The sequence below is a fragment of the Dendropsophus ebraccatus genome, chromosome 6 (genome assembly GCF_027789765.1).
Source record: "Dendropsophus ebraccatus isolate aDenEbr1 chromosome 6, aDenEbr1.pat, whole genome shotgun sequence".
NCBI classification, from domain to species: Eukaryota; Metazoa; Chordata; class Amphibia; order Anura; family Hylidae; genus Dendropsophus; species Dendropsophus ebraccatus.
The window spans coordinates 42,348,410-42,369,611 of NC_091459.1; the positions used below are offsets into that span (position 1 = coordinate 42,348,410).

A 21,202-nucleotide genomic window follows, 5' to 3' on the forward strand; every position below is an offset into this window, starting at 1 on the left:
CCTATTGGATGAATCTACTGTATCTTAATGCCCTATTACACAAAACTACAATCGCCTTGTGTAATAGAAGACAACTATGAGCCGACATGCACAATGTCGGCTGATCGTTGTCTTTCAACATGTCAAAATCAATGATCTGTATAGCAGCGATCTGCTGCCATCACTCAATGGAATAGGAGCGGCAGCAGCAGACCGCCGCCATCTTCAATGGGCTGTCTGGACGATCTAGCGATCATCTGGGCAGCGTCCCGCGCCCCCTTTACTCTCACCCACTCGCTGTTGGCGTGTGTAATAGCGCCGGCAGCGAGCGAGGAACAAAGAACAAGCAATCTGCCATTGCTCCATGAAATAGGTGAGGCGGTAGCAGACTGCCGATATTTTCTATGGGCTGTCTGGCGATCTAGAAATCACCTGGGCAGCTCCCCGCGCCTTTAGTGTAATATAATAAAGTTCACACTCCCCAGTGCTTCTGCCCTATCCTGGTATCTTTCTGGCTTCTCACCCGCTGCCCACAGACACCGGTGGAACTTTAGAGACGGTCTCAGAAGTGACAGGCTGCTCAGCCAATGACTGGCCGTGGCTGTCTCAGCCAGATATTGGCTGAGAAGCCTGTCACTTCAGAGACCATCTCTAAAGTTCCACAGACAGACAGGCAGCGGGCAGAAGAACCAGGGAGCATGGACAGATACATATATACTTCATTATTTTCTTTACACAGTCGCCAGCCGTTGGCTCCGCATTGCTATTACACAGTGATGCACAGTCGGCGACCGATGATTTTAGGTCAGGACCAAAAGACACGTTCAGTTGATCATTGTCTTTATAACACATAGCCATAATCTGCCGAATTGGCCTGATTCAGCAGATTATCGCTCTGGGTAATAGGCCCCTAAGTTTGGCATGTAAGTATGTTGGGTGTCTGGGAAGGTCTATGTAAAAGCCCCAATCTTTCTGGATATATACAGCAGTGGTTTATCACTGTTCTCTGTTATCAGCCTTTCTTTGTTAGGCAACTGGACACCTTTTAAACACTTAGGGAGGCATTTATTAAGTCCGGCGTTTTTTACGCCGGACGTAAAAATGCCCCCGCAGCTCCGGCGCTACGGAGATTTATGTAGAGGCGGACTACGCCAGCTGAGGACTGGAGTAGGTTTTCGGCTTACATTTTTGCGGAACGGATGGTAAATCGCGCGGACTCTGAGTCCGCGCCCTCCGTTCCGCCCACTTTCCGCCCCTTCTCCGCCCCCTTTCCGCCCCCTGGCGTACTCGGCGGAAAGTGCCGATTTGCGAATATTTTATTCGCAAATCCGCCATTTTTGAATAAAAAAAGACGCAAATCGGCACTTTCCGCCGAAAATCATCCATTCGCCGGATGATACATGTGGCCCTTAAAGTTTCCGGTTAAAGGGGTGGTGTCACGAAGAAAACTAGGCTTATATTTATGCATTATGTTAAATGAAATATTGCAAGCTTACAAGCATTTCTTAAAATGTACTGTAATAGACTTACTTATCCCCCGCCCATGTGCTGCTTAGTTTTATAACATGTTGCCCTTCTTGGCACACTCATGCTTAGTTCAATTACCTACGGAAGACTGTCAGTAAATATAAATGTCTCTACATACATGAACCAACTAGCGAATTCACAATAGTAGTAGACAGACCATGTAAATAGTTTTACAAAGCAGATTTATTGGTGTAAACATAGTATATACAGTGCAAACATGTCTTATCAATCACTTAGGTATGAAGACAAGGTATGAATATTTAGATATATAAGATTTGGCTGGTCATACTGTATACAGTATGCTTCAATGCTAGGAGCCGCTAGGGTTGGGGTGAAGATGCATTACACTATGTTATAGTCAGTGTAAAGGTCTGTCAGGTCCTACGTATAGGAAAGGATGAAAAAGCTAAGCTCCACTGGGTGACGGTTAGTACTGGCAGTTGATTTTCCCGTCAAATGCAAGCCAGGGGGATTGTGGGAAGGTATCTGCACTGTTGCATGGCAACCACAGAAAGATGTCCAGAGAGAAAACCAGGAAGTAATTAGATGCATAAAATGTTAAAGACAGCATATATCTGATATACATCTGATTTTACCTTCATTGCTTCATGATATAACCCGTTTAAGGGATTATTTGCAATTATCATAAATGGCCATATTACATTGCCTGATTAGAAGCGGTAAGCAAGAGCCGTTCTACGCTCAGTGCTCGCTTATCAAGCCTATTACATGCAAGGGCTGCACGGGTATCATTAGCTTTGTCCGTGGAGCCCTTTGCTTTGGATAGAAAATAATAAAAATGATACTTACCTCTCCATGCTCCTTCAATGTCCTCCTGGCTTGTTTTTGGGATTCCCCACTGACCGCAGCCACCACTGACGCTTCTGTGCCCATCTCTGCAGTGACAGGCCGCTCAGCCAATCACTGACCAAGACAGAACAGCCCCTTGGCCAGTGATTGGCTGAGCTGGCTGTTACTGTATGGATTTGGAAGTGTCAGCGGGAAACAAGCAGGAGGACACATGGGGAGCATAAACAGCTGTCTGTGGATGGATACCTTGCTTAGGTGGTTTCCTTAATTGAAGACATTCCTTGGCTTGGTTGTTCCTTCCCGGAGGAAGGTCTGGCTAGTTCACTGACGTCGAGACACGTGATGGTGTCTCTGCAGTGTTCTTTTGCATATTTGATTTTCCAGGGGCCATTGTTCTAGAATATAATGACGTTGAGACACGTGATGGTGTCTCTGCTGTGTTTTGGTTGATCTCCCTGAGGTCAACTAGCGTCCTTTTACATGGGGAGCATAGCTGACTCCTAACCATATATCAGCCGTCGGCCGTGCATCGCTATTACACGGAGCGATGTGCAGGTTGCGCCCGATGATTTTTAAACATATTAAAAGACAATGATCAGCCGATGATCGACTCCTCAGCTATTTGTTGTCTTTATTATATTGAATTATTTTTGCCCGAATCGGCCTGACTTGGCAGATGATCGCTCTGTGTAATAGGGCCCTTAGGCCCAAAGACAATAATTGCAGGTGGCTGGCATAAATCTGGGCTCTGCCTGGACAATTGTATGTTGTCTAATCCAGAGATGAGTCAGTAATAAAAAGGTTATGTCTCTGTACCTGGCAATAACACTGCCGATACCAGCAGGCTCTGTTATACAGTCCTATGACTCCATCTCCAGTTTGGCTGTTTATGAGGTAAAACTGCCATGGTTTATAGGGCTACTAACAGTTTTCCCCTTAACAAGACAACAAACTCTTGTGGACACCCCTGGAAGAAATCCAATAAACACACAAAAAGACAGAACTGTATATTCGGGCAGACTAATTTTTCTAGTCAGATATAATATAGGAGAATGAGTTGGGATCTCCTAGAACAGACTTGCCAGCAGCCGGAAATCATCATGTAATGTTTTATGATGATAGTGCTTTAAGTAACTGATAGAAACAGGGATTGTCAGGACCGCTCTCCTGTGAAGCCAGTTTCATGCCATTATGGCCTAAGTTGTATACAGTGTTTGAATGTAGGATGTAGAATAGGATACAGATCATTGCAGGTGATATGGACTTTGATAGATGGAATCAAAGTAAAAGGAAACTATATACAAACCTGCTGTAATGTACCTGTAGGGGAAAAGCTGCTGATTCTTATACTGGTCTTCTTATCTTCTTTCATGGCGCCATATTGGAGTATTTTATTTTAAAAATGTAGATTAGCCCATATGGTTTCCTGGTAGCTTTCCCCAGCCCACTGGCTCATACCTCAACTCATTTATGCATATTTATAGAAGTAGGCATAATTCCCCCCAGATTTTTCACAGTAACAGTGCCCTTATGGGTTTGGTCTGACAACCAAGCGGGCTAATTTACTTTGCTTTGGGTAAAATACTTCAATATGGCCCTATAGAGGAAAATAAGACCAGTGCAGGAATCAGCAGCGCTTCTCCTATAGGTACAAACCAGCAGTTTGTTATGTACAACCTAACTTCTCCTTTAAGGCTATGTTCCCACACAGTATTTTTGCTCAGTATTTTTCAACCAAAACCAGGAGTGGATTGAAAACACAGAAAGGCTATGTTCACACACTGTTGAGAAGACGGCCAACATTTATTGACAAATAATTGCCGTTATTTCAAAACATCAGCAGTTGTTTTGAAATAACAGTGTGTGAACATAGTCTTTTTGTGTTTTCAATCCACTCCTGTTTTTGGTTGAAAAATACTGAGCAAAAATACTGTGTGGGGACATAGCCCTATGCGCTGTGCCACAACTATGGTCAGTAATTATGTCAGTAATTTTAGCAGATACAATTTTTGTGGATTGCAGATCTGTAAATATACGGACAGTGTGTACAGCCCAATTGAAATCAATGGGCCCTTAATTTGTCTGTTAATTTGCGAATCCACAATTATGGACCAAATTCCGAATCGTGTGAATGAGTCCTATTAGACGAAGCAATTTTTAACAATTAACGATAAACAATTGCAAACGAGATTGTTTATTGTTAACATGAAATGGTTCCCCATATTGCACAGAACGAAAGTCATTAGTTACGATAGTTACTACGATCATTAACTCCATCTGTTCCCAGCAAATGAAGGAATGATGTGAAATTACACTGAACGATTAATGAACGAATGCGGAATTACAGCAAACGAATGTGGAATTACAGAGAACAATTAGTGAACGATTAACAATGATTTTGGTGTCAGCACCAAAGTAACTATGGACGATTTCTCATTGGTCGTTGATTATTGCTTGCATTTACAGGAAACGATTATCGTTTAAACTCAAATGCTATAATGATAATTTGTACGATAATGGTCCCGTGTTATAGGACCCTAAGTTTCCCTGTAATTGTATGCATTTTGTGAATTGTGCACAAACCATCATTCTACATAACTATTGTGAAGGATTATGCAATTATGATGGAAGATATGCTCCTGATAAGATACTATAAACTAACATGAAGAATGTCAACAACACACATTTTCCAACATTGCTGTTGGTGTGTGGGAACTGTATTGATGTAAGGAGAGTGTAATAAAACAACAACAATGGTTGAAATGTACTTATATATCAGTTATTACATTACTTTTTATCATTTCAATGATAAATACTATAGCCAAATACTCAGATGGAGACCAATGTTGAGCAAACAAAAAGTTTAAGTGCTCAATAGTCCATCAGTCTTCAATGCTTAAGTGCTCGACTCGAGTAATGAACCCCATTGAAATTAATTGGAGACTCAAGCAATTAACCAAGTGCCTCTTGCTCGGCAGAGTGTGGTGGTGGTGGGGGGCTGGTTAATCTATTAAGAAAGACAAAACAAGAGAGGGGCGCCTCCTGGTGCAATAAAGTGGTGGGCTTGTGTGTCTTCTCTAATGCACTCACCTTATGGAGTTGTGCAAACAATAGGCACAACTCTACTGTAGGCGTATGATGTCACTCGGACAGAAACCGCAGCTATCCCTCTGGTTATGACCAGCAACGGGTCACAGGAATCAATGTTCTGTTTATTACGCAACGCGTTTCAGTCTGTCTATTAGATCACAGACCTTTATCAAGCAGGCTTGATGCAGGTCTGTGATCTAATAGACTGAAACGCGTTGCGTAATGAACAGAACATTGAGCAACATTACTGTGCAAGGCCCTGATTGTGATTGTGCCGATTTCCTGGACGTTCACCTGCGCTGACCCTCCAAAGGGGTTTCCTTTGGTTCCTGTGACCCGTCCTAGGACACACTTCTGAATAGTTAGTCTATTTCATTGTTTTGTTAACATTTTGTGTATATTTCATACATGTTGTTGCAGAATGAAAAAATGTAATAGGTATAAATGATGGCCTATTGGGGGGTTCGTTTGGCCGCCACTTAATGAAGGTGTACATGAGCTACACATGGCAATTATGAGAGATTTACTTACCAACAAAGAACAAGCATTAAAAATAAATATTTATATATAGAGAGATTTTGCGCTCTATCTATCTATCTATCGCAAAATCTATATCTCTAAATTGTCTTAGTTTGTAGCTGTATGTTTCAGTAGTCAAAGGGAATCTGTCATGTTTAAACTGCAATCAATCTGTGGGCAGCATGCTATAGAGCAGGAGAAGCTGAGCAGACTGATATGTAGTCTTGTTTTAAAGCTGGTCCTGCTCAAGAATTGACAGCCTTTAATGTATACAGGGGCAGCTGTCAAGCATTGAGTAGGACCGCCCACTAGACTTTGTGGCCCAGAAAGAGAAAAGATTTAATATGGTGTAATGCATCTTTTCCCAGAAAACTATATATCAATTTGCTCGGCTCCCCCTGCTCTATAACAGGATACCTACATGTTGGGCTGTGTTTTCAAAATAATGGGTTCCCTTTAAATGTCTTTTAAGTAGTTGGTCTAAAGCTGACTGAGAGGAGCAAATGAACGCTATTAGCACTCTTTGTTCCTCGTTCCCGCTCGCTGCCACCGCTATTACACGGGGCAGCAGCAAGCAGGTGAGTGCGGGAGGGGCCGTGGGGTGGTGCAGGGGGGCTGCCCGGGTGATCACTAGATTGTCCGGGCAGCCCATAGCATACAGCAGTCTGTTGCTGCAGCTCCTATTCCACAGAGTGATGGCAGCAGATCGTTCCTGTATGAGTCGTTTGTCTTTCAACATGTTTGAAAAGAAAACTACGCAGCGATCAGTCGACATGAATGATGTCGGCTGATTATTGCCTTCTATTCCACGGGACGGTTATTGGCCAAATACGGCTGAATTGTTCCGTGGAATAGGGCCCTAAATCCTTAAATGACCAAGGGGGCTACTGGTGCTGTCGGAGTCAGATTCTTTCCCTATCTGAGAATAAAACTCAATTTTCTATTAATTACGCTCACTAACTTGTGTACATATCTTTATAACATATATATACTGTATATATATATATATATATAAGCTGTCATCCTGCATTCTTGGCATCTATACGTACTCATTGATTGGACCCACACTCATAAATCCTATAAGTACAATGAGATTTTACTATAAAACAAAAAAAAACTTATACATGAACAATATTTTCTAAATTCTGGTAATGCAAATATGACCCAATTTTTAGCTTAATGCAATGATCAAATTAATTCACAACTACACTTGCACGTGCTTGTTACTTAAACCAAGCATTCAATGCTTTAGTGCTAGAGTCAAGTAACAAACCCCATTGAAATCAATGTGAGACTTCAGCATTTAACCAAGTGCCCTCTGCTGGGTGCCTGGCTCACCTTCAAGCATGCTTACTCAACTCTATTGACTACACATACTATTTCATAACATTTTTATTGTACTTGTTACAAATTCACAGAAACTAATTTTGCCAAAATGAACATATTCCAGCAAGGTATTCCAGTATTCATATTTGGCCCAAAAACTCTTAATTATTCGGCCCAACTCCTGTTTTTTTTTGGGTGAACTGCTTCTTTAAGTCTCTAATGAAGACACAGTATTTGTAACAAATGTAGCTCTGTTCTAATTTTTGGTGTATTGTTACCTGCTAATTGTAATGTTGGCATGTGTAATTTTTTAGGCTATGTTCACACTATGTAAAAGTATGGCCGTTGTTGCCATCGGGAACAACGACTGTACTTTGTACGCCTGTGAACGCTGCCTATTGATCTATGGGATCCCGGCTGGAGCGTATACACATCGTATACGCTCTGGTCGGGATCCCATGCGGCACTGCAAATAACTGACATGTCACTTTTCTGCGGCCGCAATTCAGTGAATTGCGGCTGTAGGAAACCTTGTCAGTTCACACAATGAAGCGAGCGGCAACGGCCACTTGCTTCATTGTGTGCTATGGGAAGTTGTGATGCGCCCGCATCAGAATCCTGCCGCTGGAAAAATCATCCGGCGGGTACTTAAGTACCGGGCGGGATGATCTGGGCAGAGACCGGCCGTTCCGTAACCCAGCCAAGGTCACGGAACGGCCGTTCGTTCACATAATGTGAACATAGCCTTAACCTGCAATATTAATGGTTTTAAATTTTTTAACAGTTTAACCAATATAATACAGGCTATTTTGAAAGGAGTAGCTAATAAAAAAAAAAAAGTCTCTCAAATCAACTGGTACCAGATAGTTATATAGATTTGTAATTAACTTCTAATAAATATCTCAAGTCTTCCAGTACTTATCAGCTGCTGTATGTCCAGCAGGAAGTGGTATATTCTCTCCAGTCTGACACTGTTTTCTGCTGACACTTCTGTCCATGACAGGAACTGTCCAGAGCAGTAGAAAATCCCCATACAAAACCTCTCCTGCTCTCCAGACTTGAAAAAATACACCACTTCCTGCAGGACATACAGCAACTGATAAGTACTGGAAGACTTAAGATTTTTTTTTTAATAGAGGTAAATGACAGATTTCTGGCACTTTCTGGCACCAGTTGATTTGAAAGAAAAAACATTTTTTTCTGAACTAGCCCTTTAAGTGAAGGGTAAAATGTTAGCAATTTAAAAAACACAATGGATAAAAAAAAAGATAGGTTCCATAGACTCATAGAGGACATAGCTATCATTCTGTTTCTCCATTTATGGACAATACCGCTGAGCTTCCTTCTTAAATCCCTCATTTACAGAATCAGATATGAAGCCTAGACATGTACATGACTATGCTTAACATGCATTTTCCATATATTACTTTCCTTAAAAATTGTTGTAGACTTTTATAATGTTTCTAATTCTTGTAGATGGACTGCAAATCTGTTCTCAGGTTCTATTTCATCTTTGAAAATCCATCTGCATTAAAAGATCTGCACGCATGGATTATCTGCATTAACATTACAAAGTGTGACTCTAAAGAGAGGAGTTTGGGAGCACTTGCTTATGTAAAGTAATTACAACCACAGTAATATTGCTATTTATTATACTGCGCCTCTTCAGTCAAACATTTGGTCTACTCAAACGCAACTCGTAAATGTAATATAGTGTCGGTATGTCCAGCTACCAAAGCCTATGATGGCATTCTAAGTGCCGCCAGCTGAAGATGCCACATCATTATAATTCATAAAGGATATTCTGGAAACCAAAATTCTGTCTGTAGACATTGAATGATATAATTCTAGCCGCACAATGTCTGGGAGACGCCTTCCGGGACACCAATTTGGGGGCTTTGGAATGTACTACAAAGGCTCAAATGCAATTTAGGCAACACATATTCACACTTAAATGAAATGATGGCTCCTATTTTTGAGCTTTTCCTAAATTACATGTTGCTTCTATGTGTATTAGATGGCAGCATTCCCTTTCTGGCCACCTAACATTGTATGCCTTCATAAAATATTTGCTTACTGGCTATGTTAGTGGCAGTGAGGTAAGAACTTTGAGAAGTCTGGAATCAAGCTGTTAAGTATAAATAAATGTAAAAATTTTTTTTTAAAAATCTACATTTCTCCTGTTTAGCAATATTTAAAGTATTTATTCAAACCTTTGTCAACTGCCCAAAGGTTTGCTCTCAGCGCTCGTTTGCTCCTCGTTCCCCGCTCGCTGCCGCCGCTATTCAACGCGGCCGCAGCGAGCGGGTGAGTGCGTGAGGGGCGGCGGGGAGCTGCGGGCGGGGGGGGGCTGCCCGGGTGATCGCTGATCGTCCGGGCAGCCCATACGATACAGCAGCGTCTTCTCCCGATGCTCCTATTCAACGGAGCGACGGCAGCAGATCGCTGCTATATCAGTCGCTTGTTTTTCAACATGTTGAAAAACAAGCGACTGCAACGATCAGCCAACATGAACAATGTCGGCTGATTGTTGCACTCTATTCCACGGGACGATTATCGTTCATAGCGGCCGATATCAGCCGAATACGAACGATATTCGTTCCGTGGAATAGGGCCTTTAGTCAATCTTTGGACATTTTAGCAGCAAAGAGGGACTGCTGGATGTGACTTTTAATGTAGAGACTGTAGCTTCAAAATATTAAGGTGCATCTGCTCCAGGGAACTAGGTCAGGGTACATTTTTAGGTGTAGCCCTCAAATAGAAAAGTAGACTTTGATTTTTAATAGTCTCTCAAAATTAAAGGGGAACCCCAGCTCTTTTTTTTCCAAAAACACCTGGTTTCAGAAAGATATATAGAGGGAGATTTATCAAACATGGTGTAAAGTGAAACTGGCTCAATTGCCCCTAGCAGCCAATCAGATTCCACCTTTCATTTTCCAGAGTCTGTGGGGAATGAAAAGTGGAATCTGATTGGTTGCTAGGGGCAACTGAACCAGTTTCACTTTACACCATGTTTGATAAATCTACCCCATAGACTTTTAAAGAAAAACTGAAGACTTCCAGCTCTGTATGTCCTGCAGGAAGGGGTGCTCTCTGCTGCCACCTCTGTCTGTGATAGGAACTGTCCAGAGCAGTAGCAAATGCCCATAGAAAACCTTTCCAGCTCTGGTCAGTTCTTGTTACGGAGAGAGGGGGCAGCACTGTATCAGAGTGGAAAGAATGTTTCACTTCCTGCAAGACATAAAGCAGCTGACAAGTACTGGAAGACTGGAGATTTTTTGAATAACAAAAAAATTACAAATCTCTCTAACTTTCTGGAACCAGTTGATCTGAAAGAAAAAAAAAATGCCGGAGTACCCTTCTAAAGAAAATCAGAAACTCACTCATAGTTATTACTGACATAAAGTATATCAAACATATTTTTTTAAAGAATTGTTGGTACCATTTTTTTCTAATTATCTGTTTTTCTGTTTCTATTAAATAATCCTGGGATGTTGCAGTTTTTTTTTATTCTCACCTTAGGGCTTTAACTAATCTGAGACTTCCTGTTGTGTCTGTAGCGATAAGAAGAGGCTGCTGTAAAGTGATCTGTACAGCATTGCAGCAACATGTGACGCCAGTAGATAGAGGAGAAAACAGAAGCACCCTGCTCCATAATATTTCACATTCATCTCAAGGGGACAGACTCTGCCTATTATTGTCTATGTCCATGAGTCTTGCTGTAAAGCATGTCACTGAATGCTGTTAAAAACTCAGGCAATATGGCAGCCCACATAAAAATGTACAAAAGGTGAAATATACTAAAGTAGTTCGAAAATTGAAGCAGATCAGAATAAAAGACTCTAACCAGTAAAAGAAAATGTAGATGACACATTCCCTTTAAAGGGGTTATCCAGCTCTACAAAAACATGGGCACTTTCCCCCTACTGTTGTCTCCAGTTTGGGTGGGGTAAATGGAGCTTAATTGCAAACCGCACCTGAACTGGAGACAACAGTAGGGGGAAAAGTGGCCATGTTTTTGTAGCGCTGGATAACCCCTTTAAGTCATCAAGCATTATGATGTATCTAGGCAATATATTCTAGATCTGCAATCAGGGGTGGATTAACTTTACCATGGGCCCCGGGCTGTTTACCAAGCCTGGGCCCCTAACCCCACTTTAACTATGGCAGCACTATCATAGTACAGGATAGATAATGTCATGATGCCCTGATTTGTGCAAAATTGTGGTAAAAAAAGCTGCAATATTTGCAAATCATAGCATAACTGTAGCCAGGAGACAATACTTTACTGATAGTATAAGTCTATTTGGGTGGCCATGGGATGCCAGGAGCTCAGGCCCCGAGATACCGCCCGAAACTGATCTATTATGATCGGTTTCTGTCTGCAATACTAGTTATTAATGCTAATGAGAGTTAAAGAGTTAATACTAAATATTTCACATCTTCCAGTACTTATCAGCTCCTGTATGTCCTGCAGGAAGCCGTGGACTTTTCCAGCCTGGTACAGTGCTCTCTGCTGGCACCTTTGTCCGTGTCAGGAAAAGTTTTCTATAGGGATTTGCTACTGCTCATGGACAGAGATGGCAGCAGACAGCACTGTGTCAGACTGGAAGCAATATATCACTACCTGCAGGGTATTCAGCAGCTGATAAGTACTGGAAGACTTGAGATTTTTAACTAAAAGTAGATTACAAATTTGTATAACTTTTTGACGTCAGCTGATTTGAAAGGAAAAAAATATTGGAGTACCCCTTTATGACTGCCTTTCCTAAAATATCTAGAGCTGATATATATATATATATATATATATATATATATATATATATATATATATATAGACCTGTTTTTCTTAGTGGCAGGTTATGCTCATTTAATGTAGTCGGGTTGATAATGCACTTGTATTTATTATGCTGCTGTGATTAAAGGCAGCTGTACACTGATCAACCATGTAATGTGTATGGAAGCCTCCGGACATCTTCTTGTCAGCAGATGATGGGGGAGAGAAAAACCAGACATGTTGGATTTCAACATGCCTGATTCTTTTGCTCTTTGGTAGATAAGCCACTGCCACTTTCCAAGCTCAGCGTCCATGTACATTTGGGAATGGGGCATTTATGGAAGTAGCTGTAAGAAGTAGAGGTGTAAGATAGATTTTTGCTTTTTTCGTTTATTCATTTGATCATAACCTAGTGTCCAAAGTTGAACAAATGGCCCTACAATTCGGTCAGTGATAAATATACAGCATAAACACTAATCTATTAGATAGTCCAGGCTTAATAACGTCAGTCTATACATTTTCCTATGGTGTCCACTCTTGGTTACATTTCCAAATTTTCCCCGAAAAATCCCCAAAAGTCTAAATACAAAAGTTTTTGCCTATTGAAATGAGTACTGTGGTAGGGTTTATATCCTCTTATTGTACCTACAGTGCCATGTAGACATGGTATTCATTATTAATCACCAATGTTCTTGTTACTTGGCTAGGCTAGCCCTATATCTTGATCTTTTGTAGTAACATTCCTTACCAGAATCATCCAAACATTAACAGGCGATTCCCTAGAGATTCTCATTATACTTTATGGAGCTACCACTTTGTAAAACCTCTCTGAAATGCCAACATGCAGCGATTAAAAAAGTCAGTAGAAAATATCTTCCCATTGGAATGATTTTCAAGCTATTTATTACATTGACTTTTTGTAGTGGAAAAGGTCTCAGTATAGCCCTAGCTATATGACGGCCGTTTTTCTCGAACGGCCACCATTTAACGGCAAATAATGACCGTTCTTTGCCAGCATATGACAGACGTCCAATAAAAATAGCTGTCATTTCATCACAGTCTAAATGTGACCATCTCTTGTACGAAGTGCACTGGTTTCTACCAATAACTAATCCACATTACAGACCATTCTATAACCCAAAGCCATTAAAATATTAGTGAACTCAAATGTTTCAGGCTGTGTTCACACACTGTATTTTGGTCAGTATTTAGAACTAGTGCTCTGGAATCAAGGGTGCTTTAAAAATAAATAATAATATAATAAAATAATAATATTAAAAAGAAAAAAAATTAGCCAAAAAGTTTTAAATTCTTATCAGAATATCACTGTATCGCTAGAGATGTAGCCAACGCTTATTGTTACCAGATATGATATAGCAAAATTCACTTTTTCATTGGTATATAATGCGTTACATGTCAGTCTCCTAAATTGCTTAGCTTATAAAACAACAATGCCGCTAATTGCTATGAGATAAACATGGAGCCTACAATGGCAATACAGACTCTTATCTTTACTTTGTTGTTTTGCCTATGTAAGCTAACAATGAGTGGTGATAAGTTCCATGTATGTACTAATTTATGCAAACAAGGGTCAAATGGTCATCCTGTTCTGCACTATCAGTCTTGATAACATAAGATCAGCTGTAAATGGTCCCAAGGACGCAGTTCTGTCTAATCCAGTATATTTTAAACCTTCATTTGATATAGGTTGCTGAATTGTATCGTCCACATGTGAGGTAGTGGAGGAGCACCATGGCTGGGTGCTGGTGGGGGACCATGGGGACACAGTTGTAAGCTGGTCCAAAGCCTGTCTATAAAACTTGGTTGTATATATATCATTCTAATATTGTATTTTACAGGTTCTGAAACATTTAGCTATCAATGACTTTTACAGGATAGTTTATAGAAAAAAAAAACTTTTAAAATGAATAGCAGGGTTAAATTAGGCTTTGCTATAGTTACAATGGCCCGCTTTACTCTTACAGAGACCCTATAGACAAGCCACTAGAGGGCAGTAAAAGACACCTAATTGGACATATTGCATAAGTTTTCTATTTTATTTGGTCACGCAGTTTAAGGACAGTAGCAAGAAACGTTTCAACAATTTCTGTTCCATTTTCTTTACATGCTTCCTCTATAGACGTGTTGTCAAATAGACTCAGATTAGTTTCCAAAGTTGAACTATGATAAGTAATGGCCATATGTTATTTTATAGGCAAATGTTTCTTCCATATGAATCAATTCTACAAAACCTCATCAGTTGTCATCATGATTAATTCAATCATGATCAATGAGGGAGCGGCAGTGCCCTGGATAAAGAGGTGGATGAGACAGATGGATGGAGTAATACTGTCAGATAGATGGATGGATGAATAGATAGATGGCGTGGCTTATATAGCATTGAGTGCAGGTAAACCAATATATTAAGGGCAAGGTTAGACATCGCTTAATGCTGCGTGTTATAGGTTGGAGTCGCTGCTGGGACACTTTATGCCACTCAATGCATGTACAAGGCAGAATGGTGTTCAAGCTTTGCCAGGACAACCCAAGAAGCATTATCCTGGCCAATATATATTTATATATAGCCACTGATCTGCAAGGCTTAGTGAACTTCTATAGGACTTTAACAGCGCATGGCCATTAACTCTTAGTAAACTTGATAATCATTGTGCATGAATTCTAAAAGTTGTAAACATTTACAGTCTCTAATACAAAAGGTATCATACTAGTAAAGCTCTTAGGAGCCTAAAAATTATAGCCTACAATGTTCTACCGATAATGTAAAATATTTGATAATTATTGCAGATTTCCACATATCTGTATGCCAACTAAAAGGATCGATGTCAAAATAAAGTACGAAAGTTCTTTGTTCCTAGTTTAAAATTGTATATGTAAAAGTCAGTCTTTATCTATCTATCGATCAATCTGAACTATGTGTGGACATAGGGAAGCATGTCTCTCTTAGGCTGTGTTCACACATGCAGTAGCACAATAATAATTCAATGTGAATGCATCATTTAATTGCAGTAATTGATCAATTCATTGCAGTAAGTGATCATTTCATTGCCGTCCAGCCGTCCTTCATTGCGTTAACGCAAGGAAACTCCAGCGTATGTGAACATGTCCTCAAGTATTGTAATTTTGGTGCGCTAACAAACATACAGTGCTTGTGTATACTTGTATACTCAAGTAGTTATTGGTTAAATAAACAATCCAAAATTTCTTGTATCTATATATATATATATATATATTTGTGTGTTTGTATATTGGACCACAACTTCCCCCTCTTGTTGGTGCGGATGCTACAGTGTGACTTATCTGCTGGATACAGGCGGTTCTATATCATCTGTAACACATTGCAGCTACAAACGCTTCATAAGAAAAAGTCTGGAGATCTGATCCCATTGCTGGTGCCTGCTGGATGGCAGACACTTTCCATCCTTCATGTACCATCTGTAAGTACTTTCACAGTAACGCACTAAGCTCTCTTGCTGAGGTAGTTTAGTCAGAGTCAGGAGAACACATGGCCACATAGACCCAGCCACTACTATATGTGCTGTCATTTCAGGGGAGATCACATATGTAGGAAATAGATTCCCCTAAGGTATTTGCAGACATAAAAGTAGATTCATGTCCCCTTTATGGCTTTATCTCAATCAGATTACAGAGACGCATGTCCCCACTGATACACTGATGCCCACTTTGGTCATCTGCATTTTATAACCCAGCCAAGCGTATCTGCCATTGCACCCGGTGCCTCTAGATTATAAGCTTAGTAGAGACGGGTTAGTCACATATCCATACTATATCAATGAATGTACTATCTAAGTTTTTGCGGTTTAATTACCTGAAGACCAATACAGACATGGTGATACCACAATGAATTGTGCCAGATCTCATGCTCACCTCTGGTCTCTCCACAGATTTCTTTGTCTATTATTTGTGAAATGAGTTTTAGATTGACAGAAACCCAAACATGGTGGGGATAACCACTAAGAGTATGGAAGGGGATCTTAGTTACAGACTGGGATCTTCCTAATAGGATTTTCTAGACTTTCCAATTACAGACTAATTACCGCTGATGAGCTGGGCAAATAAACTTAACCAGTTGAGTGCCGGCTTGGTTGTATGTATCCGGCTTAGGGCTGTGTATACAGACACTGATAGTGTTGGGTGAGGATAAGATATTAGCATATTTAATCAAAGCCTGGGGACAAATCACTATCTTGGTGATGGAAGGAAACCCATCTAGATAGTAAATGGAGTATGTAGATTTAATGGTAAAAGCGTGTAAGCCAGTCCTTTCCAGTTATGTGTGCAGGAGTTTCTGGAAGGGGAAACAGAGCTGCCTCCCTCCTGATGCTGCCTGCCACTGGTGTGGTCTGGGCTTAATCTCAGTTTAAATTGCATAGATCCATCGGTCATAAGGTGAAACTGTATATGTTTCCCGTGTTAACCAGCTCAGTCAAAACAAGACAAAGAAAAGCTCCATCTGTATCGGATAAGATGGTTCCAGATCTGGACAAGAAATGAAGTCCAGTCTATAGAATTTATAAATATATAAGAACAACTGAAAGTGTGAATTCTATGTAAAGTTTACATATACAATGTCATCATCTTCATCATCTCCTATGTGCATTACTTACATACAAGATATATTAGGAACTTGTGCCTTACACCTAAACCATCTACATCTTAGAATTAAAATATTTCAGAATGTGTCCTTAAATTTCTATGTGGGTTGTACAGGACTAAAAATGTATATTTAAAGAATTGCCATTATATTACATAGGTAATGGAATGGGCAGCGGAGTGACAACCTTTGTGATTTGGTTCCTATCCCTAATGATAGACACAGGTAGTTATTATGGGGGCAGGTGCATCCCTTCCTGAGAAGTTAGCAGAACTAATAATACAGCACTGAAGAACAGGAGAAGATCTGCACGCACCAGCAGGGACACTTACTTCTTCGATGTCGCCTCCCTCTAGGGATGTGTTGACTTTCAATGTATTCCAAGAAGTTCACAATGATCAAACACAAAGAAAGCAGTCGCAATTGCATAGTAACCTTGTAATGATTTCCCCCCTAGCTTCTTCAGTGTGGAGTGTCCTTCAGGTCTCTTCTTCTTCTTCTTCTTCTTGATAATTCAAACACAATCCACAAGGACTTCCAGGAGAAAAGTGGACAGGACAATTAGTGAGACAGGATGAGAAGAGGACTATTTGTGCATTGTGAGATAGGCAGAGTACCTTACAGGGGATGGAGCCAAGGCAGCAGATAGAGTCCCTGGATATGATGCAGGTAGCATGTTGCCTACAGCCAAAGTCTATGCTGCTTGACTAGAGAACTCCAGAATACAGGTGGGATCATCTGTCACTTTCCAAACCCCACTCGCCTCCTTTGGGAAATGCTTCTCAGAGCCATCTAATATCCAAGGTCCCTTATGGATGAATGGAAGGGACACCTCACCAGGTAAAGTCATGCAGAAGATCTTTTGTTAGAATATTTCACATCCAAACTTCTCCAGTGATCCAACCAGAATAAAGGCAGCCTGCTCCTATGCTATATATGCCATGTAGTAAGCTAACACAATACATAGACCCTGTAGGCTTAGTGAGGCCAGAGTGCCTGCTATAGGTTACTGTAAATCTCCTGCCTCCCCCTTAGCTGACTGCCTACTCTGCTCTCTATAAGACTGGCTGCTTCTGTCAGACTCCCCTCACTACAGCACCGATGTCAGTGACTTAACCTCCCCCTAGCCCTCTCCACACACCCCCCTCCTCTCTTTAAAAAAAAAAAAAGAAAGCTGAAGATTAAGTGTGCAAGTCAATTACAATGGGACGTGGGCAGTGCTTGGGGGAAAGAGAAGTGTAAAGGGAAGCCAGTCCTAGTCTGTGCAGCTCTGGGACAAATGATCCCATAGAGAGAGAGGGGTGAGATTTATAACTGCAGCCTATAGGTAACATGGGGGATACTGTACAGACAGGCATAGGACTGATCCCTATAGACAGCAGTTGCAGAAGTGCATGGTGATATTGCAGCAGGTTTGCTTGCAGTTCTATGTAAAACCACAAGTAACTTGTTAACAAGTTGAACTATTAGCAAAACTCTTGTGCATCTGTATGTGCACACATAGACAATGCTTTCACTGAATGGGAAAGTAAATAGACCCCATCTGGCTTGTTACTTCATCATTGTAGGTGTGGAGCAGCCCTGCGTGCAATGTGTTTGGTGCCCAACGGAAGAATGGCCCAAAGTAACTATGGGACATCAATAGGAATATACAAAGGCTATGGAATGCAGTGCTTTTTCCTTAGAACATTATTTTAAAATTAATAATAATAATTATTATTTTATTCTGTTGGTGCATACTTTAACAAAATCTAAATTTTTCATTTTTTTAGTAGTCCAAACATTTTTATAAATAGAATAGTGCAAGTCTTCCAGTACTTATCAGCTGGTATATGTCCTGCAGGAAGTGGTGTTTTCTTTCCCGTCTAACATAGTGCTCTCTCCTGCCACCTCTGTCCATGTCAGGAACTGTCCAGAGCAGTAGTAACTCCCATAGAAAACTCCCCATAGTAAATTACAAATCTATATGAGTTTTTGATTTTAGTTGATTTTGAAAAAAAAAAAAAACACCTTTAAAGGAGAAGTCCAGAGAAAATTTTTATTAAAGTATTGTATTGCCCCCCAAAAGTTATACAAATCACCAATATACACTTATTATGGGAAATGCTTATAAAGTGCTTTTTCCCTGCACTTACTACTGCATCAAGGCTTCACTTCCCGGATAAAATGGTGATGTCATGACCATGTCATTCTCAGAGCTGTGCGGGCTGTGGCTGCTGGGAAGGATGATGAAAATGGGCATATCATTTGCTTGCCGCGTATTATCAGGCAAAATATTGCAACATTGTACAATTGTATAAATGCAGCAGTATTTTAATATGAATAAGTAGGCCTCATTCACACATCCAGTGATTTTTAAGGACCATGATTTTAGTCCCCTAGCTAAATCCGTGATGAGTGAAAAACCAGTGATTGCATCCGTTTTTACATCCGTGTCCGTTTTTTTCACTGATGTGCAGGGAAATGCACCACATGTGTTTCACGTTCAGGCATAGCAGAGCTGAATGTCAGATGTAGCGGAGCAGAATGTGTCACCTTTAATCCCCTCCCCCAGATGTAGTAGAGCTGAATGTGTCACATCATAATCCCCCCCTTCCAGCAGATTGTGCAATTCTGTTCCACAGAACCCTGTCAACCGACCTAACCCCCCCTTCCCTGGACCGCTGGCAGTGCATCCCCAACCACAACCCCCACCCAGAATCTTTCCAATCCACCCCATAAAGCTAAATGAACAAAACCAACCCTCCTGAACCGCTGGCAGTGCATCACGAAACAGCTGGCATGCACGGTCAACAGAACCGGTAAGGTCCCCAGTTGTTTCATTCTCCCAGCTCATGAGTGACAGGAGAAGGAAGCTACCAAGGACCGTTCGGGTGTGCATGCCGGCTTCGGGGTGGTTGTGTTTGGTGATGCACTGCCAGTGGTTCGGGGGGAAGGAGGGGGGGGGGGTATTGTTCAGTACCGGCAAATTCAGCTTTCTGGGGGTGAGGTTCAGTGACACACGGTGCAGAGGAAGTGGTCGAAGGAAGAGGGGTTCTTTTCTGTACTGGCATATTCAGCTTTCCGGGGGGTGAGAAAGGCTCTGTGACACACCAGGAGCAAAGGGACCATCTAGCTGTGGGGATGCACTGGGATCCCTCTTTTTCATGGATTTCACAGGTGTGGCATCCATGTAATAAGAAAAAAAACACGGATCCCGGATTCTATTGGGGGATCTGTGCCACAATTCCGCTCCGAGAAATGCCACGGATAGTGGAGTGACATGTTAATGCAGCCATAGATATTTTGTCTATTTCTGACCTCGCTTACGGCTAATCTCTTTGTCATTTGTTCTATGTGAGAAAATAAGCTCTAGACAGACACTTGGAAATGTTCAATTACAGTTATTTTGTGCTCTGTATATCCAAATTCCAGTCACAGTAATGACTGTCATGTCCAACCATAATGGAGTAGGATTGTTCTCCCACAAAGTAAACCTAGGAAGATAGATGGGAAGGTAAGAAATTACAGGGATTAACCTCACCTTCCATATGCTAATCCGTACCTTCTTCTTCCACAATGACACTGCCTTAGGTGATAAAGTCATCATGTGACATACTAAGAAGTTCATATATTGTTATTCAAACAACATATGTGAGATACTTGCTTGGAAATGTTTTCTTCTCAAATTCTATTAATTCTATTGACTATAAAAGATCATTAACAAAATAAAAATGTTATGTTAAATTGCTTAAAGGGGTAGTGCGGCGCTCAGAAATTATTCACAGAATAACACACATTACAAAATTATACAACTTTGTAATGTATGTTATGTCTGTGAATCGCCCCGTTCCCCGTGTCCCACCACCCCCACCCGTGTACCCGGAAGTGTGGTGCATTATACATTACCTGATCCGTGTCGAGGGCCGTCCGCCATCTTGTGCCAAACGGACTGACGGCCGAGTCACTGCCGCCCATCCCCCCTCCGCCGCGTCACAACTGTGCTCAGCCGCGATTGGCTGAGCACAGTTATGCTCAGCCAATCGCAGCTGAGCATCTGATGACGCTGCAGAGGGCGGACGGCATTCGGGACAGTTGGAGCTGTTCGCCGTCCGCCCGAAGAAGACGTCACTCGCTGAAGATCGGAGACAGGTGTCGGCACGTGACAGGTGAGTATAGCGCACCACACTTCCGGGTACACGGGTGGGGGTGGTGGGACACGGGGAAGGGGGCCATTCACAGACATAACATACATTACAAAGTTGTATAACTTTGTAATGTGTGTTAGTCTGTGAATAATTTTTTACCGCCGCACTACCCCTTTAAAGGGGTTGTCCAGTGAAAATATTTTTCTTTCACATCAACTGGTGTCAGATAGTTAAATAGATTTGTAATTTACTTCTATTTAACCCTTTGAAGACCAAGGCAAAAATGACCCAGTGGACCGCACCAATTTTCATTTTTATGTTTCCGTTTTTTCCTCCTCCCTTTCAAAGAGCTCTAGCACTTTCAGTTTCCTATCAACAGGGCCATGTGAAGGCTTTTTTTCTTTTTTTTTACAA

The 21,202-nt window shown here is 41.2% G+C and overlaps 1 protein-coding gene across 1 annotated transcript in view; it reads right to left on the minus strand.

Annotated features, from left to right (window-relative positions):
- The window catches only part of RSPO3 (R-spondin 3), a 60,141-nt gene extending 42,422 nt beyond the window's left edge, over positions 1 to 17,719 (minus strand). The window contains exon 1 of the mRNA XM_069973657.1: positions 16,994 to 17,719. Within this exon, the coding sequence (XP_069829758.1) occupies positions 16,994 to 17,090 (97 nt within the window). The 5' untranslated portion in view covers positions 17,091 to 17,719. The remainder of the gene's footprint in view (positions 1 to 16,993) is intronic.
- Positions 17,720 to 21,202: the final 3,483 nt, after the last annotated feature.